This window comes from Scleropages formosus, chromosome 23, assembly GCF_900964775.1.
Source record: "Scleropages formosus chromosome 23, fSclFor1.1, whole genome shotgun sequence".
Lineage (NCBI taxonomy): Eukaryota > Metazoa > Chordata > Actinopteri > Osteoglossiformes > Osteoglossidae > Scleropages > Scleropages formosus.
This window is the reverse complement of record NC_041828.1, coordinates 9,387,261-9,412,925: the sequence shown is the minus strand read 5'-3', so window position 1 is coordinate 9,412,925 and position 25,665 is coordinate 9,387,261. Positions and strand designations below refer to the sequence as shown.

Genomic DNA, 25,665 nt, shown 5'->3' with positions numbered 1-25,665 from the left:
ACTGCACCCCCCCTCACGTTCCCATCCCCTGGAATAAATTCACCGCTCTGAATACCTGTATCTTTAATATGAACCTAAAAACTATTTCTGGCATCCCATCCAGGATGTACCCTGCATTTTGGCCTCGCGCTTCCAGGATAGGCTCCAGACCGCCGTGACCCTACACTGAACAAGAGGCCTAACGAATGAATAACGAATGAACGGATTGATCGTTGGATGAAACATGTTCCTTTCAGAACGCGGGGATGACAAATGTGACAAATACGGGTACGAGAGCCTGCATAATTATCATTTATTATTTACATTTCACGCTAGACACAGCGGAGTCCTTGTACGAAGATGATTTGTCATTGTAACGTAAGGAGTGCGAAGTGTGGGAGTCTAGATGTGGTCCACATTCACATAATGCAGGTGTGTTACACTGGTGGGTTCAGTGCTCTAGGCTGAGTGGCTGCCCAGTGACACTGGGAACTGGAATCTTGGGAGTGTGTGTGTGTGTGTGTGTGGTGGGGTGCCTTTGTGCAGTCTTAACAGAGAGCACAGGGAACGTGAAACTTGTGGGAGAAGAAGGAGGGATTCATCTGACCCCTGCTGATGTGAGGCATAGCTGTAGCTGTACATCCCGTGAGCCACAGGAAGGAAGCTCACGCAGCAGGAAAGGTGCCGACACTCTGTGTGTGACACCAAAGAAAGTCATCTTTTCACTTTTATTGTTTTTCAGCTGACAGACATTTGAAGCATAACGTCGTCGCTAAATAATTTGTTTCCATAATCTTGCTTTTAACAGGACATAGACCATACACATGCATAAAGTGTAATGCCAAAGAACACTCTTCGTAATTCTTCTGTTTGTCAGCAGGTATTTCCCTGTCTGCGGGCTCGGGTCCGCAGAGCGCGCGCCCGCTCGCGCACTTCTCTCGCCGGGCGCCTCGAGACGCCGGCTGCCGCGGGCGCGTGCGCCCAGTCCTCCAGATAAGCACCGTCTCCACCCCCCCCCCAACTCTCTGCCGTTCCTTATTTAGCCGTCTTGTGAGCCGGAGTCCGGCGCGCTCGCTGGGTGTCTGAGGTCTGAGGGCACACAGCATCGGCGGTAGGAAGCAGAGTTCGTCCAGCCCCCGCTCGCTCCGCCGACGTTTCTGCTTTATTTGGACGTGCCGGAAGCGCAGCACGCGCCTACCCGCGCTGACTGGCAGCGAGCGCGAGGCAGCGGAGTCCGGCGGCCGGCACGCGGACGAGGAAGAGCACTGACTGCGGCGGGAAGAGCAGAGCAGCAGCGAGAGAGGAGCCGCATCGGCAGGTACCGGAGTGCCGGGCGGCGGCGGCGGCGGTGTGAGTGTGGCGCCGTCGACTCCGGGGCTGCGATGCCGCAGCGCCGTCTCGTCTGTCCTGCTGCTGCGTTACGACTAGTCGACTCGATTCTGATACTCACTCACTCACTCACTCGCTGTGTTGTACTGCGTTCTGTAATTGCGTGTGTGTCGCCTACTAGCTGGCCGACACGCAGCCGTGCTGCTGTTGGACACGGTTTCGCCTGTTGTCAGGAAAAGAAAAGCATTGTTGTTGTTGTCGTCGTCGTCGCTGTTGCTGTTGTTGTGTGCGTGCACGCGCGCGACTTCGTCACTCACTGCCATCATCAACGAAGCGAAGGCTGCCGCACACCTACATGAGTCAGGGTCCCTCTGTCACAATGACAATGTCTCTGTCGCTGTCAACACAACGTGACAGGATCACACATCTAGTTCATGACATGAGTTGTTGTCGAAAAAAGACCCTTGAATTTGTCATTATTGTCAAAATGACCTCAAGGTAATTCCCAGTGTAGGCTACTCTGCTGTGGGAGGAGGGGCTGCATCATGGACGCGGTTCCTGGAGGCCAGGTGAAGACATGAGGGTGAAAGGCTTCGAGTGGGGTTGGGATCAGCTCCGCAGTCGACTGTCGGATGGGACGCTCGGCTGCACCGGGACTCCTGCCCATGTACACCGTTCTCCACGTGGTCCCACCGCTGGACCTCAGGGGTTGTTGGTCAAAGTGCCGGACTCCGCGGTCTCAAGAAACACCAGTCGGACACCACTGTACCAGAGTGTCTTAGGGTTTCCAAAAATGAAAAGTGTTGCATCTGCAGCAGTGCTATTATGGAAGTTATTAAGGAAGTTTACCTTTCGATCGTGTCATGTAAGTATAAATAATAGGTTAGGCTTCATTCGGCAGATGCTTGTTTTCATTCTGGACGATCAGAGCAGGAAATATGGTTTGTATTAAAAAAAAAATTGATCTACATGTGCTTTCATGTGGGGGTCTTCAGGGAGATGTGGGGACCAACAGACTGGCAACTTATGATTTGCCCTACTGAGAAAGAGCAAAAAACACTTTTGGATGTATTTCTGGGTGAAGGTGATCAAGCCTCATCCCAAAACTTAGTGTCGTTTAAAAGCGTAGATGGTATAAGGTGCATTGTGACTCAGCATTGTAGCATGTACATTTATATATAAACTATGTGTCCTCTAGAGTGGACAAAAATTAGGACATCAGAAAATAATAGTAGATACTCACTTTTTTATATTAGTATATGTGTATGCGGCTCTATATTATATGTATATGCTTATGTGATTAATAAATAAACGGAGACAAGATGGTGAAAAAGTCCAAACATATGACAGTGTTGCTAAATATTTCACCATATTAATGTGATATACATGCTATAGTGTGGTGTAATGCAGTACGGTAGACACCTGTGTTCAGGATGATAAAAACAAAGGCCTGCAAATATAGCCTATTTCTTTAGGTTCTCCACTGGAGCAGTATGGGAAGACGTCTTCAGGTGGTTCAGAGATCTTCAGGTCTGGATGATTTGGTGGACAGAGCTGCCAGTCGCTTCTCACCTTGTCAGACCACAGTTCCTATTCATCAGAATTTGTTTTGTTCTAAACATTCACAATTTTTTTTTTCTTTTTTTTTTTTTTTGTTAATAGTCTTCTAGGATGTAGGATTAATTATAAAATATACGTTTTCTTTTTTTTTTTTTTTTTGCTGTTGTGGCACTAAAAGGCTTGAATAGTTCCAGTACAAGTGGTTTTTCATGAAATGTTGTGAATTTACAGCGCATATAGGCCGAAAGGTGCAGTGTTGTAAAAAGCCCCGTCATCGTGCATCGCGCTGCGAATGAATGGGAGCCGAGTTGTGGGTAGTTAGCGAGGCTGGCGGCAGGAGTCCCGTGTTCTCACTGTCCCCACACGCTCTCCGTAGCTCTCCGGGTGTCATCTCGCCTGGCTGTCCGAGGCCTTCTGCTGTCCTACTGAAATAGCCCTGAGACCCACCTCAGGCATTTGGCACCATGGGGAGAATTCTCCATCTGGGTCATGAGATTACGTTTTTTGTTTCCATCCCACGCCTTCATCACTGTCACCTTGGTCTGCGGCATATGCCTCAATGTTTGCGTAATGTTTCCGCTTGGAATTCAGTTCAGCGTGTTACAATCTTATTGGTCATCATGGTGGTTGAGGTAGTTAGTGGTTACTGTATTTTATGATGACATCATATGGAGTATAGTTTATGTATACTGGTGTTCTGAAGTGTTAAGGTGTATGTCCTTTCTAGTAAAGCCATGTCTTATGACAGCAATTCATTTAACTGATGCTTTTCTCCCAAGTGACTTACCATGTTGAGGGACTTAAGAGCAATTTTAGGGTAAGTACCTTGGTCAAGGGTACTAGAATGGAGTTGGGATTCAAACCAATGACTTTTGGGTTCAAAGGCAGCAGTGCTAACTACTAGACTACCAGCTGTCCCATCATATCATAACAGTTATCACCTACATGACTATAGTGCCTTGTATATCTCCCTTTGTAAAAAATGATTTCAGCTGGTGGGTAAGCAACATAGCGCCCAGGTGATGGCTTGAAGTCACCGGGATTTATTGCGGTGGACAAGCAAGGCCTTATGTGGCAGTTGGGTTGGCAGAAAATGTGATGAGCAGATGGAGGACACCTCGCTGGCAGTTTGGCTGGTGTGCACCAGTTCAGTAGGCCTTCTTGCACTCTCTTACTGGATCTCCACTCCGCTGTGCAGCAGTCATGCCTTTCCATAGTGTGTTGGGATGTGGAAGGGAGAGGGTAGCACTAGGGCCCCACCTTGGCGCTCTGGTGGTGACAGGAGTTCTGGCACATGAGCTAATCAAGCAAATGGCCCAGTAGATGAGGTCATCCTTCAGCATGGAGCCTCAGATCAGGTGACCAGATGAGATTTCTCACTAGCAGGGGAAAAATACACGGCAGATGCCCCTTTCTTAGACAGGGGTGTATGATACCTATAGTCCAACTCATTCTCATATGTCCTGTGTCCCTGGCAGTGCGATGCTGTGGTATTAGGCTGCAGTCAAAGGCCTTCCTCTACTGATGCACTCAGTTAGACAAATAGCCCCGTATTCTGCTGTCACTCTGTACGCCTTCTTATTATTTGACATTCTCTTGATCATCGCTGTGACCTTTCAGCCTCGCTGCAAAGAAAGGACACTATTAAAACACCATGCTTCAATGAGTGTTCGGCACCATATTGCATTTGCAGGGGCCATGTGCTAGGTTTGAGAGTGGTTACTCTCAGAATTCCGTATATCACTCTATTATGAATGAGATCAGTTTGATCCTAAGAGATAATGGCGTTGGCTGCTGTGGAATGATGTGAGATTCCATGAAATGGGTGCTGCTTCAATGCTCGTGAAATCCTCACGCGTAGCCCACCCTCGGAGAGTCCCACGTTTGGCTTTTTGCTTGATCTTTCAGCTCTTGGTAGTTGAAAGATTTGCTGTCATGGTGCTCAACGAGGAGGTACAGAGACAGCTGCGTGAAATATTCTTCAAGTTGGTTGCACAGAGCGGCTCCTCTCGTCATGTAGGTGTCTGCACCGCGCTGACGCCGTTGGTTTGTTTCCACGTGTTCAGGTTGTCATGGCGCTGTGGTTTGTTGGTGTTGGTGTCCTCTGTCCTATGAATCGATGTCATGCGCAGTCAAAGTTCTGAAAGAGAAATAAGGTTTTTTAAAATAAAAAAATCTCTTGCTTGTGACTTTTTTTTTTCTTCCTCCAAATAAATAGTCTCATGTCTCAAAACGTTTTACAAGAGCAGAAGGCGCATGACTCTGTGTGCCACAGGTTGCTCTGGTCCAGGCTAATTGAGCTGAGTTCTCCACATTCCTTAAGCTGGTGGAGAATCCTGCTGAAAGGTGTGGTCCTTTACCAGAGGGTTACACGCTCCTGTTTCTTGTTCTTGGCCTTCTTCGTTTTTCATAATTATCGCTGATTTGATTAGAAGGCTTTTCATTTAACTTTTAAGGTTATAAATAGCTTAAAGTTTCAATTCGTTGCACCTTCTGCATTCTTACAGGATGCGTTTCACGTATAACGTCCCGAGGAAAAAGTAAAACGTTAGTGGATTTTTCCGTTACAGAGGTTTACTTATCACTGTAATCATCATTTGTGGCTGTTTACTTGTAAATTACAGCTACTTCACCGTCAGCTCTGAGCCGGTACGTGTGAAGTAAGACACATAAATGAAACATGAATGAGATTCTGATTGCCAGGATAAAATGAAATGCGCAGTTTTTCCTCTTTTTCTCTGGAGGTGATTTTTGTCACTGATTCAGTTGCAGTAGGTTTAAAGCAAACCTCTGAAGCAGCGGTTCCTGGACCCGGTGTGGGTCTTGAAACCAGACGTGGGCTACATGAGACATATTCTGGGGAGCTGGTATGTATTAGATATGCTTATAGAGGCAGTATTTAGAACACTTTACACAGGTCTGAGCTGCTATGCTTTAAGTGCAACAAGGTCACATATTTTTGGGTCCTGTCCCCCCCCCCCCTTTGTATTGTTTACCTTAATAGTTTCGATCCACCACAGGCCTCCTTTTGGGTCATCCTCCCTTCATTCTCATTCAGAGGCATATTAAAGCGGCATAAGTGAAACATGTCACTCTGCATGTTTGTTGTATACGTGCACACACAGACTGACGCTGTCTTGTTGTGTGTGTGTGTGTGTGTGTGTGTGTGAGAACCAGGCTGTCGTCAGTGGCCAGAATGGAAGCCCTAGTGGAGCGACTGGAGCACGCTGTGGTTCGCCTGGAGGCCGTGTCTGCCAAGATGGAGGGTTCGGCTGAGGGCGTCAGCAACGGTGACATCGTCAATGGCGTCAATGGAGGTACGGGCAAGCACGCTAGAGCACCATCGTGCCCTGTTAATGGAATGATTAAATGTGTGAATGTGTGATTCTTTAATTACACTGCTGGTTACTTTCAAACCATAAAATGTAAGCTTTTACCTTTATTCATTTAGCTCATGCTTTTCTCCAAAGCAACTTACAGTTTTAGTCTGTCTACATCTATTTAGCCATTTATACAGGTGGGTAATGTTACTGGAGCAATTTGGTCTAAGTACGCTGCTCAAGGGTACTACAGCTGGAGGTGGGAATTAAACCTGGGACCTTTGGGTCCAAAGGCAGCAGCTCTAACTGTACAACAGCTCACCTCTGTGTGACAGATGAACTATTCAGCACTATTGTTAGTTCATTTTGTTACTACTTCATAATTATTATATTACCATTCTGCACAACTTGCACTATATACTCTTGCACTACTTGCACTACATACTGTTTTGATTTATTTATTTAAATATACTTATTTATTATTCCTCCAACTGTATATATAATTCTACATATTTTTATCTTGTATTTTTCCACTTGTTTTTATATTTTTTATATTGCAAGTATTTTCAGACTTGTATTCTGCTGCTGTAGCATAATTTCCCTTGTGGGATCGATCTATCTATCTATCTATCTATCTATCTATCTATCTATCTATCTATCTATCTATCTATCTAATCACTACATTACCAGCTGCCCCTCACAAACTATTAAATTGGTCAAATTTGCCTCTTCAGGGCTTTTCCACTTGTTTCAGTATGTACACTGGTATTAACAGCATACGCAACCATAACATTTGTCTCCCCTCTCTTTGTTCATCCATCTTCCCATCTCTCCTTGTCTTCTACCCCTGCCTACCTGCCACGGTCCATGCAGGCCTTCCGCAGAGCGTGGAGGCCTTTGACCTGCTCTTGAGCGGTCCAGTGTCTGACTATGTGGTGACGAGCCAGGCCATCGGAGAGGATGTGGCTGTGCACGTGAGTGCAAAGTTCAGAAATGTATCCATGCGCTTCACCACAAATGTGTGTACTTTGTTTTAGATTTTGTGTATTAATGAGTACGGCCACAAAGAGCTTGGAGGATCTTCAGTATTGGTGTTTTTTTTGTGAAAAACGAGTGTATATTTGTGTAGAGAGAGAGAGACCGAGAGAGAGAGAGACCGAGAGACCGACTGCTGATAAATGTTGTAAAAGGTCAAGCAGTGTAGTGGAGGAGCAGAGTGGGTGCAGTGAGATGCTGGGGTAAGATGGGGCAGTGTGGGGCTACCATGGTTGTCATTGTGAGGAACAAAACGTCTTTGAGACTAAAACAGACACACACACACACGCATACACACATCTGTTTGAGACAGGAGTTGTTGACAGCTGCTCTCTTGATTTAAACTCAGATGCTATATATATATCTTTAACAGACGAATACAGACCGTGACACATGTAAACTCAACACAGAGCAGCAGACACACACCTAAAAATATCGAAGACCCTCTGGGACACAGACTCGTAACCTCAGAAACGCACGCCGGCCTATTGTAATCTCATGTTTGTATTCCATTGCTTCGAGGCGCTGCTGCAGAGCTTTTCGTGCTACTCAAGGGACTTGTCGTTCATGGTGCTGTAGAGAACAATACAGGAGTGGAGCCTGAAAACACTGAACTGAACCAATATGGTGGAAAAAAAAAAGGACTTTCTAGGTACGCTTATAGATGTTTTTGGTAAATCAGCCCTATTTAAGTGTTCACGTGTAAAAGAAAATTATGAGATTTTAAAGACTTGCCTCTTCTTTAGAAATACATCTAATGTGTTTATATGCAAGGATGGTATTAAATGAAAATGCACAAGGACAGGGAGTCATAACACAGTGTGAAGCGTTTTGCATCTCAGCTTATTCTGCCAGCCTTCCAGTTCTCTTGGTGCTCAGCAGTAAACTCAGCCGTATCTCGAGTGATCGGCTCTTGCGTTCAGGGTTCATCCTAAAGCCCTGCAGCCCCCCTCTTTGTTGTCACAGCCACTGAAATGGAGGATTTCCTTAAAAATAGCAATTTGCAGTCAGCAAAAGCATACAATGAAGTCAACACCTGACCTGTTGTGCTTGGCTGGCAGATTTGGAGAAGACAGGGAGCTGGGGTGGAAAGATGGGGCCTTCGGTGTGAGAAAAGTGAGGTCGAGAGAGATGCACCCTGTGCTCGGAGACAGGCTGGAGCGTCATGAGCTGGACTGGGCTCAACTCCATGAGGGACATTTCCTGGAAGTTGCCATGTCCCACTGATGAAAAATGTGTCGAGTGTTTGAAGATGGATCATAATGTCACCGATCCATGAAAATTAATTTCTTACTTTGATTACTCATCTTTTTTGCTAGGGGCTACAGGTTCCCTCAAGAAAGATATGTTTTTTCTTTATTTCTTCATAGTGGAGACAACATAGCAGAGGTTTGTTTATAAAAGGAAGGTAAAGGTGGAATATTTCATTTGGAAGTGGATGGCTTGAGAGGATTGTGTAGTCTACGTGAAGAGAACAATGCACACTGCCCTCTGGGACCTGGACCCTGGACCTGGAGTGTTATCTCCAGTGTAATTCCTCAGAGGGAATAACTGCACACAGTAAAATATTTTCCAAGCAGCACGATGGTGCAGCGGGTAGCACTGATCCCTCAGAGCTCCCGGGCTGTGGGTTTAGTCGTGGCGTTGAATCCGGCTCAGTCTGCGTGCAGTTTGCGTGCTCTGTGTGTGAGTTTCCTTGCAGAGACACGTGTCTCAGGTGAACTGGTGGTTATGCTGAGCCGTAACCAACTGCCTCTACTGTTTACGCATGTGAGCGAATGAATGTGTGTGATTGTTCTGCGATGCACTGATGTCCTGGTCACGTCGCACCCTGCGTCGCACCCATGCTTGTGCAATAGATAGCGCACCACTGTAACACTGCATTGGACTAGCAGCTACTAATAATGGACAGATGGATGGGTGGAATATTCTCCCCTCACAGGTGGTCCTTGTGCGATGCCCCGTGAATTGTTGATTGATAGGGAGTGACACCATTAAAATATGCCGCGTGTTCATTAAATATAGCCGCCAGTCTTAAAATTGTCAGATTCTTTCTGTATGTTTTAGAGGAATGGATAAACATTGCCTGACGAAATGAAATCTACTTCACGCTTCCAGTAGTTTGTCCAAGTTTGTTGAACATTAATCTTGGAAGCTCTAAAAGGCTGCTGGACAGAATATAGGGTGTACCCTCCGTCCATTTCGGTCAGCACAGGTCTTGCTTTTCCTCACTGCAGTATTTAAACATGCTTGTCTTGAGTGGTGAGTGCAGCCAGATGCAGCGCTGTGCCAGGAGCACTTAGTGGACTGTCAAGCATGGAGCAGCTCCACGGTTTACCTCATCAGCGGGCAGGTATTGTACACCACCTTGGAGGGACTCTGCGTACAGCTGGAACATACGTTTGCCTGGCACAGAAACCTGGTTCATCCTTTTCACCAAGGATCGGAGTCAGCAGGGTATGAACAGAAGATCATGGAACACACTTGAGCGCCTAAAGGTAGAGTGGGTTTTGAGCTGAGCCATGAGCATTGCCTTCACTGTCATCCACACTTTGAGTGAGAGGTCAGCTTGAATGTTTGTAAGTTGCCAGGAATGCATGCTAGGCTTACAGGTGTCCTCTTCTGGACCGTTTTTAATCTTGATGCAAACTCTTTGTGTGCAGCAGGAGACATCGGTGATAACTGTCTGGATGAATTGTGTTCTGGCATTGGGGATCTCGGAGGGAGAGCAAACAGGCAGAGGAAAACCTTTTGAGAGAAGTCCTGTGTGCAAAGGGAAACAACCTCTTGCATGTCTACCCAGGAAAGGAAACATTTCATGTAATATCCCCCCCCCCCACCCCTCTCTTGCTGTCTCTCTCTCTCATATTATAGATGGAGAGGGGATGGTGAGTTTGTTTGGCCAATAAAAAGGGTTCAAACAGCTCCATTTATGGAGAAACACTCTTCTTGGTTCTTTTGTGCCTCTAGAGGACGCCTTTGCCCAAACATGGCCTGTGTTTCCCCGATTGTTGGCTTGGCATGTTCTTGGCAGTGTGGAAGAGGGAACTCCTCGGAGATGAGGGGGAGAGAGTAAAAGGAAGCTGGGCCAAGATGGGCCCTTTCACCTGAAACCGCTCTGTGAAAGATATAGCCCTGCTGCGTGCTTTAAAGGAAAGACATGTCATGCGGTTTTGCACGGCATGTAATACGGTCAGGCAGAGTGGAAATGGTTGCGGAATCTGAAGGATTCAACAGAGGTCCCTGCAGTCGGAAAGCAGAAGTTCATGTTGGAAATCGTGACAAGTTTCATAGTTGTCAGCTGCCAGATGATAATGTGTTTTAGACCGACTGTGCAGATGGGCGACTCTTTTTATTAAATGGCACATTTCCATGAAGAGGACATGTAACCACAGCTAAGGCCTGCATTATAAAACATAATGTGCAGTACGAGTGAAAAGCTTCATTGTGCCTGCTGTGAACTTCTTTTTTTCACAAGCCATCTGCTTAAGAAGTTCGATCAGGAAACGAGCCATTGTGTTCCCAGCTCTTCTTCAGCACTTCCCACACACGTAAAACGCGTACAGTATGTGTTACTTTGCTTTCACTGTTCTGTCTAGTTCAGTCAAACATTTCACTGATACTGTTGGCCTCTACATAAATACTTTGACTTCATTCCTGCTAAGTAATATAGTGGATCTCTGACCTTTGGGCTCTTGTCTCTGTCCTTTAGGCAAACATGGTGAAGGATGCTCTGCAGGTGCAGCGGACGTTTCTCAAGATGAGCAGCACACATAAAGAACCTGCACAGGTACGTGTGCGTGGGGGGGAACAAGGTAATATAAGTGTCGTTTTGCTATGTACGACATTTTAGCACTCCACTGTACGTTCTTCTCTTTCTCCTCCAATGTATGACGTTTCCTGTTATCACAACTGTATTATCCTGTGGCGCTTGAAACGGTAAGTTAGATTACGGCTCAGCACTGGTGCGGAGGTTGCAGTCATTAGTGCAGCGCGGACTGTGCACCGACCAGACTATAAACCCGGCGATGAGCTCATGTCCAGGGCCCACCCTGTGGGCATCTGTGCTGAGGCAGCACCGCCAGCAGGAGCGCACTGTCCTGTGCAGAGGGTCTAGGCCCAGGCACAGAGCCTCATCTTTGTTGTGCTTCACTGGAAGTAGCCTCTTCGGGGATTTCTCTTTGAGTAATGCGGTGCTGTTCCAAGATGGACTGTCGTAGTCCAGATACACAGCCTTGTCGTACACCATAAAACTATCAGTCTTATAACCTCTGACCCTTTGTTTTGAGAAGCTGGACAAAAAGTGTACAAAAAACACGAGTCAAACAAAATATAGTTGTTCTCAACTGCGTTATCTGGTTGAAGTCCTTATATGGATAGGAAATTATATTTAAGCCTAAACCTGTGTCTTTTCATCAAGCCACTGGGATGTAAACAGTCTGGCTATAAAAAGAGCTGGTGAACTCAAGTATATGCCTTCACTGTGTGAAGCTGCTCCCCGTGTCAGTAAAATCTGATTGATTTGCGTCCCGATCCAGCGATCCAGTCCCCCTGCACAAGCCGGCCTTGGGGCCAGCCATCCGTGAGCTCCGAGCCCAGCCATGCAGGGATTACCCCTCACTGAAAGAACGCTAATGCGACGCATTCCCAGCGCATTCACCCACGGGGCAGCGGGGGTTAACGTGATGTCATTCTGTTAGCTTTCGGCCTTTGTGGCCGGACAGGCCGGAGGGGTCAGTGCCCAGAGCCAAACAGGAAGAGATTAGCCCGTGCAGGGGGAATGGGCTGCATGGAGGAGGGGGGTCAGCACTGGTCTAGGGATGAAGAGAGAGAGGAAGTGAGATGGCCAAAGCATGAGGAGGGAGAATCACAAGAGATAAGCGATGAGGATGAACTAGTTGGAGCGTTGGCAAGGAGACAGCGTGGTGGTTGAGTTACAGCTGGGAAGCTGGTGGCCCTTTCCAGTCTTACAGACACCTCCACAGAGTCCAGAGAGCCAAACGGCTGCAGCTTTCTGCAGACTCGCACCAGTTTGGCTCTCTAAACACGTCAAACACAAGTGCTGCGCCACTGGCCCTTGCTCCTGCTCCAAACATGAGTCGGCACTCGACTTTGGGGATATCCCCTAGGCAGGACTCCACCTCGCTGTGGGCAGTCCGGGACCCGTCACAGACCACTTGCAGAGGGTCGGCCTGCGTTCCACCGTGGTGCTCGCTGCGCCGGACGCACAGGTCACAGCAGCGCAATGAAACGTGAAAGAAATCCAGGGCAGAAAGGAATATGGAGTCGCCCATGCTGTGCCCCTGCCTTCCTGTCCCAACGCTGTCTTCAAACTGTCTTCACACAGAGCTGCTTATTTCTCCAGGGGTTTTCTGAGCTGCAGCAAAAGTGAAGTTCTTGTGAAACTGGGGGGAAGGGGGGGAATTAATAATACAGAATATAAGACACCAGACATACTAGAGGTTAGAAGTTGATATGTTTTCAATTTATTAAATCTCCTGTGCCTGTACAGAAATCTCTGGGGAATTACTGCCCCGTTCATTGTAATGCTTTTTCACCATGTTTCAGTCATTCTCCCCCTTATAAATATGTAGGAGTATATATCTTTACATTACATTTACATTTATTCATTTAGCAGATGCTTTACTCCAAAGTGACATACATTTTACAGAAATACAATATAGTGTAAACACAATACAGTGTGTATGCACAGTGTGAGTGTATGTCCTCCAGAGTCCCAGCCATTCACTTCTGTCCACTCTTGAGGACATACAGTATATTTTTAAGCGCATCTCCCAAAGTGTGCATGCTGCAATGGTTAGCCGTAATACACCTTGTAAAGGCCATTCTGTGCTTTTCAGTCATACAACATTTGGGTGTGGGGCTTGGACAGATTTCTAGAAATCCCGTAAATACCTCCAAAAAAAAAACATTTTTATGCAGGAGGACCTACGCATAATATACCTATAGTATGAATAAAGTATATGTAGATATACTTTATATATACGGGGGGTGCGGTGGCGCAGTGGGTTGGACCGCAGTCCTGCTCTCCGGTGGGTCTGGGGTTCAAGTCCCGCTTGGGGTGCCTTGCGGCGGACTGGCGTCCCGTCCTGGGTGTGTCCCCTTCCCCCTCCGGCCTTACGCCCTGTGTTGCCGGGTAGGCTCCGGTTCCCCGTGACCCCATAAGGGACAAGCGGTTCTGAAAATGTGTGTGTGTGTGTGTGTGTGTGTGTGTACTTTATATATACTATGTTTATAGTATAAATAAAGTATATGTGGGTAAAGTGTTTGGTAAAATGTGGATATGTGTGTGTCCTGGTGTGTTTGTAATGGGTTTACTGTTTATTGGCCATATTTCTTGGCTTGGTCACAGAAAGCAGCAGCAGCATGTAGACAACCAACAATAACAGCAGTCTTTACTCTCACAGGCCTCTGAGTCCACTGGCAGAAACCTCTGTCTTTTCCCTCCAACAGCCTGAGGTTGTGCTCCATGGCTTTTTATGGGCATGTTCTATATTTGTGTGTGTGTGTGTGTGTGTGTGTGTGTGTGTGTGTGTGTGTGTCTGTCTGTCTGTCTGCTCTCGGCCTCGGGCTGCTCACGTGACCCTCCCCCAGTCCATTACTCGATACGAGTGTTTGTACGTGTCTGTGTGTGTCCGCTTGCACGCTGCAGCTGTTACTCCTTTTCCCCCTGTGTAGCAGAGCCCCCCCAGCCTTACGTATCGTAAACAGCAGTGTCGTTGCAGTACTAGCGCCGAAGGAACCAACGGTGGAAATTTCTGGATACACTTAAAGGCCCCGGGCCCCAGATCCCTGGCTGCCACCCCAGGAAGGAGCTCCCTTTCTGTCCTCCTTTCAGTCATTGTAAGATTACAAAGGAACCTTCCTGTCTGTCCCTCTCAGAGTGCAGAGACAGCCACTCTGTTTTAACGTCACCCTGGAAGTGAAACATCTTAAAAACCACTGACTGGAATGAAATTAATGCTGACCTCTTGGATGCTCTCTAGTCTCAAAGATGCACTGTCCATTTCAAAATAACAGTGAATGGCAGATATGTAAGAAGGCAGCTGGTAGTGTAGTGGTTCGCGCTGCTGCCTTTGCACCCAAGGGTCCCGGGTTCGAATTTCATCTCCAGCTGTAGTACACTTGAGCAATGTACTTGCCTTAAACTGCTCCACTAAAAGTTACCCAGCTGAGTAAATAATTGTAAGGGGCTTTAGCTAAATTAATTAGTGTACATGTTTTGCATAGATGTTTTTTTGTCTTTAATGTCACTTGATCTTTTTGTCATCTTGTTGTCGTCATATATATTTATTTTTTTTGAAAGGCTTTCAGAAAAACAGCGTTTATCTGATTTGCCCTCCGGTTTAAAGGGGGGATGTTTACGTCTCTCTGCCTCCGTCGTCGCGTCTGTGAAAGTTCACTGTCTTGGACGAAACAGGCATTCAAGCCATGACTGTAAGCCGCCCCATGACATCGGTCTGTGCCATGGCAATAGAAATCATGTGCTTCCCATTGGTGAGGTCCTCAAGAAGGCATGTTTTGCCCAGGAAAACACAGACCGTCTCTGTCTCTGCTCAACACAAATACACTTTGTGTACAAAACCCAAAAACACAGGTTGTGTCTTATTCTCCACACTCGGTCCCAATCTTGATATGTTTTCACTTCTCATTGGTAGCAATGTCTCAGCCTTTACGTGTCAGTGTTTTATTACTCGCTTCCTGCTCTTTTAAGTGTTTGTTTATTCATTCATTTAGCTGGCACTTTTCCCCAAAGCAACATACAGTGTTAAGCTGCTTACAATAATCCACAGTGATGATTTAAAGTTTCCTGAGACTGTTTATGAATCGGGGGTGCAGTGGCGCAGTGGGTTGGACTGCAGTCCTGCTCTCCAGTGGGTCTGGGGTTCAAGTCCCGCTTGGGGTGCCTTGCGGCGGACTGGCGTCCCGTCCTGGGTGTGTCCCCTTTCCCCTCCGGCCTTACGCCCTGTGTTGCCGGGTAGGCTCCGGTTCCCCGTGACCCCGTAAGGGACAAGCGGTTCTGAAACTGTGTGTGTGTGTGTGTGTGTGTGTTTATGAATCCAAACATATTTGATTGTGACTCGAATTTCAGTCTGACAGATAGTGGTGTCCAGCAAGTTTCCGTTGACAGCGTCCAAAAGCACATGATGCCCACCATGCCCCGTGCTTCTGTAAACAACCCCAGTCACTATGGCAACTAACTGCTTTTTTTTTCCTGAATGAGAGCTCAGAGGGGTAAAGTTTCAAACCTTTGCTGTTGTTCTCATTAACCGACATTGTATTCTGCTTTTTATGTGCCACAGAATATATACAGACATGTAGAAATATAAGCAGTGTGTAAGAACACCAGATCTCCCAGGCGAAAGGCTGTCTCCTGCTTGTCATGCCTGGCAAAAATAAAACTGTAGCTGTGAACTGGTGATCGGGCCTTTCTCTGACTGAGCAGAGAGCTCAGGGGTTACAAGTCTTGGGTTTTTGGGTTCAAGTCCAAAGTCTAAGGTCGGGTATATTCCATGATTACATACATAAATAACAACAGAGGAGTAAGCAGTACTCCCTAAACGGAACTAAAATGGACTATTATTAGAACTTTTAATGTTTCCCCCCCCCTTTTCAAAATAGAAGAGGAAATCTATGGTAGCTTTATGGTAATTTTGAGTACCACAACCAGCCGAGGCAAAATAAGAAAATACAGATGGCAGGTAGAAAATGCTCCCTTTGCCGCAGTGGTAAACTGTAAACAGTGGATCGACACGGCCTTACAAGGCAAGGCGGATCTCCCCTGGTATGGACTGCAGAGAAGGACGAAGGTATGTTTCAGGGGAGGGGTGGCCAGGCAAGTGGAGGAGCCTTTGGATGTTCCAGTGGAAATAATGGCTCTAATAAGGTCCCTGAAGCCCAGCCAGGAAAGCTGGGGTCCCATCATTGACTGTCCCTGCGATGGTGGAAGCTGTACCTGCATTCCAAAACTTCTTGGTGAGGAGGGAAACTGCAGTAGCTCGGTAAAGTGTAAGATAGTTTTGGATAAGGTTAACATAGCAGATTTATTTGAAGATGAACAGATAATGTGATCTTCTAGGGATATTTTGTGCGGTGGAGGTCCATGGGATGGGCTTCCCGGTGGCATGATTGGTTGTTTCTACAGCTGCTTTGTTGGTTTGTTTTGTTGTGAGAGGCCACTATGCACACATTTATATTTTTATTAATTTACCTGACACCTTTATCCAAGGCAAATTACAGTGGTAGGCTTGCTTACAAAGGTACCTACAATTATTTATTATTTACCCATTTTATTTTTACTGATGGAATTCGTAGTAAGTACCTTCCTCAAGGGTAGTGCATTTTAAGCAGGGATTGAAAATGAGGTTCTTTGATGGCAAGGCAACAGCTCTTATCCCTCCCCATGTTATATTCCTTCCTTCCAGTCTGAGCTGGCAGATCTACTGAAGCCCATCTCAGACAACATCCAAGAGATCCAAAACTTCCGGGAGAAGAACCGTGGGAGCAAGATGTTCAATCACCTGTCTGCCGTGAGCGAGAGCATTCCTGCCCTGGGCTGGGTGGCAGTTGTGAGTGTCCTCATAAACTCTTCTGTTCTACACATGTCCTCATCTGAGTTGATGCTGATCTGCATCACTGTGTCAAGGGCCACCTGACCACACTGTAAATGCTCTTACACTACTCACTTGCTGCTACAGGCTAGAGCAAGAACCATCTCCTGGTGACCATGTTTCGAATTTTACTTCTTGCTTTCTGTGTATGAATTACATCTTATTTTATTAAATAGTCTTTACTTTGCAGGAGTTTGTTATGATTAGGACTTTGTCTAACAGCAGATAAGATTACGATAATAACATTTTATGTTCTGTTGAACTTAATACAGGCATGCCTGGTTTAAACAACTAGGTATTGTGAAACAGTCTATGCTCTGAATAACTCTGAAATGTCAGCAATATTAGATGTAAGCTATTTGGCTGCTGCACAAAGTTTGGGAACACACATCCAAATCCTTGATGTTCTTCTATCCATGCTTACAAGCCATTAGCAGCTGAAATTGCCATGGGGCAAAACAAAGATTTAAAAAAAGAGACTTTGGCCTGGATTTCTTTCAAAGTGATGATAACTGGATCCATCAAAAACAGCAGTAATACTTCTCCCCTGCTGGTGTTTTTATACACATTCGACACACAGCTGCCACTGAACGAGAGGTTCTGCGTTCTGTCCGTGTATCCCAGGATCGCTTATGTTACTCTGGTCAGATTTAGTTTTAGGAGACATAAAAAACATAATTTATTCCTTGAGGTTGAGTGTGAACGTTAACTTTATGCCTGCTTCCTAATTAATTTGTTTTGATTTTTCCTTGCCCATTTGCTCAGTGTCAAAAGCCAGGGCCGTACGTGAAGGAAATGACAGATGCTGCCACCTTCTACACCAACAGGGTCCTCAAGGACTACAAGGACACGTGAGTGCTGGGGCTGCACACCGTGTCTCTTTATGGAGGGTGCCTTTCTCCCACCCTCCTGGGTCCTCAGAGGAGGAACAGGCTGTGCTGGCAGCTGTTTTCCAGCGGTGAAATGGTGCTAAAGAAAGAAAGGCACTTTGATTTTGTTTTTTGGCTCCCGTGCAGCCATTCTACCAGACAAGAACAGGTGCTGTCCACCAGTGTAGAGATTCTGCTCGACAGCGGTGACAGAGAGCATGCTGGGAATATCTCACTCCTGGCCCTTTGCAGATGTAGTGATGTAGAAGAAACAGAGAAGTGTTCGTTATTGTGCTTAGAAGATGTGTGAGGTGCGCATGGCGTGGAGAGTAATATAGGTTCCTCTTTTCTTTAATCTCTCTGTGTTTTCTCGTCTTTTGTCCACGAACCTTGCCTTGTTCCGTGGCTGTGACCTTTAATTACTTTTTCCTTCTTTCGTACTCATCCATCTTCGTCTCGTTTGTTCCTCCCTTGTGTCTCAAGTGACAAGCGGCATGTGGACTGGGTGCGGTCCTACCTGAGCATCTGGACGGAGCTTCAGACCTACATCAAGCAGCACCACACCACTGGCCTTGTGTGGAGCAAGACCGTGAGTCATGGTGAAATCATCACACCGAAGAATTCACGTTCTGTTCTTTCTAAGCTGTGAGATGATAATGTTGCGTAACATAAAGAATTAAAAGCTGTGATAACCAAACAGGTTTTAACACGGACTGTCTTCCAGTCAGTCATAACAATTTTTTAGCCGTTATTGCCAAACCCGTAGTCCTACTGTGCTGATGCACTTCTTCAGCGAAAACAACTTTCTGCCACAATGTTAGAGATTTACAGTAAAATTCTCCTGTAGCGGTGTTACTGTGACAGTGGCAAACAGCATTACGAAGCATTACTAACAATCCTATCTAGACATTTGACTCATGAGGACATTCGCTGTGTCCTTACGGTATTTCACTTCTCGTAAGGGTACTCTGTGGCTTCCCTTATGCAGAGACAAACTTTCTCTTGCACTCGTCAAAATAAATGCCCCTTGTTACACGTTGCTAACAATACAAAACCCATACAATTCACTAACATCCGTATTTTTGTATATTTTATCAGGTTATGAATTTAGAATATTGAACATAAATAGTGTAAAAATTAATAATGTACGTGTTGAAGGGAACACGTCTCTTTGTTCTTTCTTCTGTCACATATCCTCATTTTTCCATTGCTGATTTGTGAGTTCACCTTCAGCAAAACTCTGAGGGACCCTTGGGAATTTTCTCACTTTTAGTCTTCTAGATTTAACAGTCCTTACTTTCAAAGAGTGCCACTGCAGAGCCAGTCTTTTAAAATGTTAACGCTTCCTGATGCTTGGCATGGTACTGAATGTCCTCTGGGCTCCTTGGGTTCCTTCCAGACCCTTAGCACAACGCTGATGACAGGGGTACATTTGGAGTGATTAATCAGGCTGTATCTGGGGTTGTACCGGAGTAATTCTGGTGAAGTGTCATGTACTTGAGACCATCCTAAACTTAGCTGTAGACACCCTCTTCTGACAATGAATCTGCAACACTACACAAATACTCAAGTTTCTTTACAAAATGGTAAAACAGTCCCTGATTTAAAAAAAAAAAAAAAAAACTATTTCTGAGTTATAGAGTAAACTTTTAACTTGAGAAGCAAAAGATATTCTTTTGTATTTAAGCAATATTTCACTGATTGTTTATCGTATAATTTACAGTATTTATTTATTATAGTTCGGTAAATTGACTTAATAAAAAAGTCATCTTTAGCTGCAAAAATTATCTCAGTTCAGTGCAAAGGTAACAAGGAAAATCAAAACTCAGGACATATTAATCATATTTGTTTTGAAACAATTATTAACACTCATAAACCGAGAAAAACACATTTTTCTTAAAGCCACGCAGTGCCAGCCTTAAGTTAGACATTCAACATTCACTTTTGGATATTGTTTTTTAAAAAATGTTATAAACGTGTAAATCCCATTGTAGAAATCGAAGTTCATATATAGTGCATTTTTGATCTCTTGGGCTAACAGAGGTAAAGTGGTAAAGTTTATGCAGGTTTTGCTGGGATGAGCTTCCCAGAATGCTTTGCCCAGTTAGCACCCTAGTGGAGGGCAGCGAGTGTGATGCGGACAGGCTGGCTTCTCCATGGAGAAACATGAGTAGAGACCGCGGCTGTGTGTCAGCTGCCTCACCCCCCCCCCAAAAAAACACCCTTCGGATGGAGTCACAGTTTTAGAGTGTGTGGCACGGACAGGTGCACTGCGGGGTTCTCGGTTTGCATGGAAGTTTGACTGAAGAAATACCCAAACAAAAGGCCAGTGTCCGTGGCCCACACACCTGCTGCCCAAGCGCCACGTGTAACTCGCACTGCTGTGCTCCTTCTCTCTTTTCCTTTCACGCACTGCCACTCATGCAGACACACCTGACACACACAGCTCATATGCACACTTACACGTGTGGCACGTACCAGAGCTGAAAGAGTCAGGCTCGTGGAGGGGCGCACACACAATGCAGGTGAGTCCCAAATGGTGGAAGGAGTTTTTTTTTTTTTTCGGACATCGGGACTGCTTGGTCACCGATGCTCTTCTGACATACCTTCAAGACCAGGCTCTTCAACCTTAGCAGCCCCAGATCTCAAATCACATCTTTCGGATAGCCCTTGATGGACAGGTTATCAAGTATACTAATTGGTTAATGAATTTTTTTCTTATTTATCGCTTAGGTTTTGTCAGTGTTGTTTTATGAGCTCTTGTAACGTTGAAGGATGCTTCCCAGATACTTGTAGTTACTGGGTCACACGTTGTGATCAAAGCTGCTCTTTTGAAACTGTTATGAGATGCTGCTGTTTCCCAAAACCAGGCCCTTGTAACTCCTTTACTGTAACAGAAATTGTGTGTGACTGAGCAAAGGCACCAGCTCAACAAAGAGTAAAGAATAATGATGATGATGATAATAATAATAATATAGAGTGTCTGTGCACACCGGGCTTTAGTTTCAGGAATGTATGACCTCCGGTTAGTGTAACTAGTTAATTTTCAGCAGTTTACCTAATTCAGTTTATTCGACATTCATAAAGTACGGTAGAGCTTGTAGAAGCTTCTCAAAAAGGATCTGTCTGAAAAACGTGTTTAGTTTTTACTTATATTAGTGATGCTTTTCCCAGTTTCGCTCTGGGGTGGTTCAACGGACTTGCATGTCCTTCGCTGGCCCGTCTGGCGCCAGGTCGAAGAACGTGCCCGCTGCTCCCCGCCGCCCTCGGCAGGTGCGAGCGCTCGTCTTCTTCCTCGGAGCGAGGGCGAGGAGACGGGGCTGCGCCGGGTGCTCTTTCGCGGGGCGGCAGTTGTTAGAGCTCGTCCTGGTGACACGGAGCTGCTGCCCTTCTGTCTCCAGCAGCTGCTCGCGCAGGAGGGACGTCCTCAATGTCGCCCTCGCCAGCTGTTTGGCACTAATCCGTTAATTAGTGGTAAGCGTGCCTTTTTCCAGGGGCTGTTTGAAGAGAGGCGAGGAGCGCAGGAGGGTGAAAACGAGAGGGTTTGGAGGGCAGGAGGTCAAACCCAGAGGGCAGCAGCTGATACCAGCCGTGTCTGTATGTCAGAGAGAGGGTGACGGATTCACACACACACACACACACTCTCTTACTACCTGGTTGTTATCCCATATATCATTGTAGTTGCGCACAAGTGTGTAAGTGCATACCCAGTCCTGGTTCCTGTGAACATATTGAGTCTTCAAGCAAGGAAAGAAAACAGTCAGCTCAGTGCTTCTTGTTTGTTTCGTATGGTTTGATTAAAATGTAGAATCGTTTTGTTTTTTTTTTTTTTTTTATTATTGATTTAAAGATGTCAATAAGTTGGAAGAGGTTTCCAACAAACTGGTTTTCCACTGAACCTTTTGCTGTGTTAATGAAAAATCAGTGCACTACGTTTACACTTACATTTACATGTATTCATTTAGCAGACGCTTTTCTCCGAAGCGACGTGCATCTCATAGAAAATACACACACACACACACACACACACTTTCAGAACCGCTTGTCCCATACAGGGTCACGGGGAACCGGAGCCAACCCGGTAACACAGGGCGTAAGGCCAGAGGGGGAGGGGACACACCCAGGACGGGACGCCAGTCCATCGCAAGGCACCCCAAGCGGGACTTGAACCCCAGACCCACCGGAAAGCAGGACTGTGGTCCAACCCACTGCGCCACCACGCCCCTCATAGAAAATACAATGTGTTGTAATTGCAAAGTTTTGTGCTTTTGAGTGCGCTCATTTTTTTTGAGTACTTTTATTATTCGTCTAATGCTCTTGTCTGGAGCGTAGTCTTGTAGGAGTTAAACTTGAAATGCTCTTCTGTGGTCCAGGCTGCATGTGGACTGAAAACGGATTGTGTAACGATCCCTGTAATGATTTGATGGACTGGGGGATTTCTTTTCCTGGAACTGAGGAGTCTTGTCATAGGTTTTGAAATAACAGGAAACAGTAGCTTCTTCCAAACAGAACAAGAGATTTTGGAGAAGTCCTGAAAATCAAGGTACAAGTAGACATAGTAGCACAATTACTTCTGTTGAGTGCAACACAGTCATTTACTTTTTTTATTTAGCTGATACTTTTCTCCAAAGCAAGTTACAATTATTTATCCCTTTATACAGCTAGGTCATTTCTTTTTTTGTTTTTAAACCAGAGTATTTTTAGGGTAAGTACCTTGCTCAAGGGTACTACAGCTGGAGGTGGGAATCAAACCTGTGACTAGCAACTCTATCCGCTACACTACCAGCTGTCCCAGACTGAAGCAGCAATATTTACTTCAGACACACAACACTCCTTCATTGTTTCTCTTGGGTTAAATATATTTTTCTGCCCCTTGTACTGTGGGAAAATACGTGTACAACCCCTAAAGTCTCTTTAAGCTCACTGACTGTTACTTTTCTTGGTTTTCCACCACAGGGTCCGATTGTTCCATCCTCAGAGGGTCCCTGTCCACCTCCGCCACCTCCTCCTCCTGGACCTCCCCCGGTCTTTGCCGATGAAAGCCCAAAAGCGGAAGATTCGGCGGCCCTGCATTCTGCCCTCTTTGCCCAGCTAAACCAGGGAGAGGCCATCACTAAAGGTGGACAGGTCATACTGGCATGGTCAGAGTAGAGCAGGCAACCAGTGTGAGAGCTGGTACACAGGAATGAAAGGAGGAGGCTGGGGTGAAAGGCACATGTAGCGTAGGAGAACATAGACACAGTGTTGTTGAGGAGACAGTGCAGAGGTTGTGTGTACACACACACACACACACACACACACACACACACACACTGGCTGAAACCACTCGTCCCAAGTGGGGTCGCGGCGAACCGGAGTCTAACCCGGCAACACAGGGCACAAGGCTGGAGAGGGAAGGGACGCACCCAGGATGGGATGCCAATCCATCACAGAGGTTGTAGAAATGAACAATTCGAGGTTCAAAATGTTGAGCATTGTTAGAATTGCTATTGATTCAGTTAGGAGTGACTCCTTTTCATAAATATGTCTAGAAAACCAGGTCTGACTTGAAATAAAGCTCACCTGTGTGTTGAAGATGTTTGTTTTTGGCTACTTGCACTTTTGGTTTTTTTAATGTACCTATGAAAACTGAAACGATGTGATCCACTCATTTTCGCTCCTCAGGCCTGAAGCATGTCTCAGACAGCCAGAAGACCCACAAGAACCCAGGTCTGCGCTCTCAGCACGCTGTTCCGGCATCTTCTCCGTCCAAGTCCCAAAGCCCCAGCGCTCTAGCCACGCGGGCGCCGGTCCAAAGTCATCCTCCGCTGCTGCAGCTCGAGGGGAAGAAGTGGAGGGTGGTAAGTGCCTCATATCAGCTGTTTGTCATCAGTCACTTTCATGTTTCTTTCTGTTACTGGATGTTTTACTGATGTTCTAAATCATAGGGATAGCTGGTAGCATGGTGAGTAGAGGTGCTGCCTTTGGACCTAAGAGTTGTAGGTTCAAATCTCACCTCCAGTTGTAGTACCATAGGACAGGGTACTTATTGTAAAATTGCTCCAATAAAATTACCCAGCTGTATAAATGAATAAATTGACATACAGGATGTGTCTTTGCATTGAAAGTCACTTTGGAGAAAAGCATCAGCTGATTGAATAAATGTATTTGTGGGCTCTGTATCTCTTTAGTTCACGTGCACAGCTGGTGTGTACAAATTCCGACTGTACACACTGACACAGCTATGCTCCAGCAAAGATTGTAAACAAGGCGGTTACAGTACTGGTGCTCTGCATTAAAGACACAAAGGAAGCCACAAGCATCTAAGAACAGACAAGGAGATAACTGTCTGTGTTGCGTCTCCATGTGTCCACAGGAACACCAGAACCAGGCGCATGACCTGGTCATTTCAGAGACGGAGCTGCGGCAGGTCGTGTACATCTTTAACTGCAGTAATTCCACTCTGCAGATCAAAGGGAAGGTCAACTCCATCATTGTGGGTGAGCCAGGACAGATATGCACCTACGACTTCAGGCAGTGATTGATGCACACACGGCACCAGCAGAGGGCAATAATGTCTTGAATGCATGAGCGCAGGTCTGCTGGAGAGCTGTCGTACATCCAGTATGACCAGCAGAAGGCACAGTGATCCAAACCATAGCTCCAGTTAACTGTCCCCGTCTAATGTCACGTTGGCCTTGTTCACGTCGGAAACACCTTTATTATATTGTTTCACAGTCAGGAATGGTATCTACAAGTGCCAGATTGGTCTCATTAAAGTGCCTTCCCTTTGACTTATACTTTCTCCTTCATGAAGACAACTGTAAAAAACTTGGCCTGGTGTTTGACAACGTGGTTGGCATTGTAGAAGTCATCAACTCCAGAGACATTCAGTTGCAGGTAATTTCCAAAGTCTCTATTTTGGTCTTTTTGTAATATGTTGTATAAAGCTTTATTATTTGAAGTCAACATAGATGTACTGTACTGCTTCCTCACCTTACGAGCAATATTAAGACCGGTGTTCTCGTCATAAAGTGATTTTTCTTAAATCCAGACTCATATTTTTTGATAAGTCATGGTCAATGAAAGTCAAATTACAGATGATGATGATGATGATGATGATGATGATAATAATAATAATATGTCCCTACAGATTATTTATATGCTGGTTAGGTTCTATAAAAATATTGATATATGTAATAAATAAAGAGGTTGTATGATTATATTTTAATATTTTATTAATTTTGTGCCACAGTAAAATTAAAACTCATTTAAAATGATTGAAAATAAAACAGTGGTCTCCTCAAACTGTTTCTCAGTTCTAATTCATCCCATAAATGTGCAGTGTGGTTCGTCTTTTTGTTACTGGTCATTGACACTCCCAAACACCACACTGGAGCTCTAACATCTGTGGATGTAATGGATGGCCACATAAACAAAATTTGCATTCGCTCTGCAGCAGACAGAAATTCTAGAAAGTGGGTAAATGAGGAAAACACAAGGTCAGGTGGACAGTGAGTTCATGCCAGGTCAGAGGTCAGCTAGTCCTTGTTGCTCCGCTCAGGTGATGGGCAGGGTGCCGACCATCTCCATCAACAAGACCGAGGGCTGCCACGTCTACCTGAGCCAGGAGGCCCTGGACTGCGAGATCATCAGTGCCAAAAGCTCCGAGATGAACATCCTGGTACCGCATGGAGACGACTACGTGAGTGTGGCTATGGCAGCAGCAGGAGAGGGAACATAACGCCTACAAGCTCTCTCCCCCTTTAATTACTCAAAAAAGGGATCGGCAGATGCATTGCTGCAGGTCCGTGGACTCAAACCACTGTGCGAATTTGTTTGCTACCTCCAACAGAAAGAATTCCCGGTTCCGGAGCAGTTCAAGACGGTTTGGGATGGATCTAAGTTGGTGACGGAGCCCACGGAGATTGCTGGCTGATCACCGCTCCATCCTTGTCTTCT

The 25,665-nt window shown here is 45.8% G+C and overlaps 1 protein-coding gene across 2 annotated transcripts; it reads left to right on the top strand.

Annotated features, from left to right (window-relative positions):
* The first annotated feature begins 905 nt into the window (after window positions 1-905).
* On the top strand, window positions 906-25,665 carry cap2 (cyclase associated actin cytoskeleton regulatory protein 2). Of its 2 annotated transcripts, none has more exons than XM_029248139.1 (13): window positions 906-1,329; window positions 6,046-6,185; window positions 7,062-7,162; window positions 10,936-11,013; window positions 16,670-16,813; window positions 17,621-17,706; window positions 18,208-18,313; window positions 22,681-22,843; window positions 23,389-23,564; window positions 24,080-24,203; window positions 24,521-24,603; window positions 25,268-25,408; window positions 25,559-25,665. In XM_029248139.1, exons 2-13 carry the CDS (start codon window positions 6,065-6,067, stop codon window positions 25,640-25,642), a joined length of 1,407 nt encoding a protein of 468 aa, XP_029103972.1. In that variant the 5' UTR covers window positions 906-1,329; window positions 6,046-6,064; the 3' UTR covers window positions 25,643-25,665. The 2 variants fall into 2 exon arrangements, with proteins under 2 accessions (XP_029103972.1, XP_029103973.1); XM_029248140.1 differs by having other exon boundaries at window positions 907-1,297.

Excerpts from the sequence above, each read along its gene's own strand:
- cap2 (XM_029248139.1), top strand. The coding sequence starts at position 6,065 with ATGGAAGCCCTAGTGGAGCGACTGGAGCACGCTGTGGTTCGCCTGGAG. Across the intron at positions 18,314-22,680 it reads GCCTTGTGTGGAGCAAGACC|GGTCCGATTGTTCCATCCTC; the intron begins GTGAGTCATGGT and ends TTTCCACCACAG. Across the intron at positions 24,204-24,520 it reads GGTCAACTCCATCATTGTGG|ACAACTGTAAAAAACTTGGC; the intron begins GTGAGCCAGGAC and ends TCCTTCATGAAG.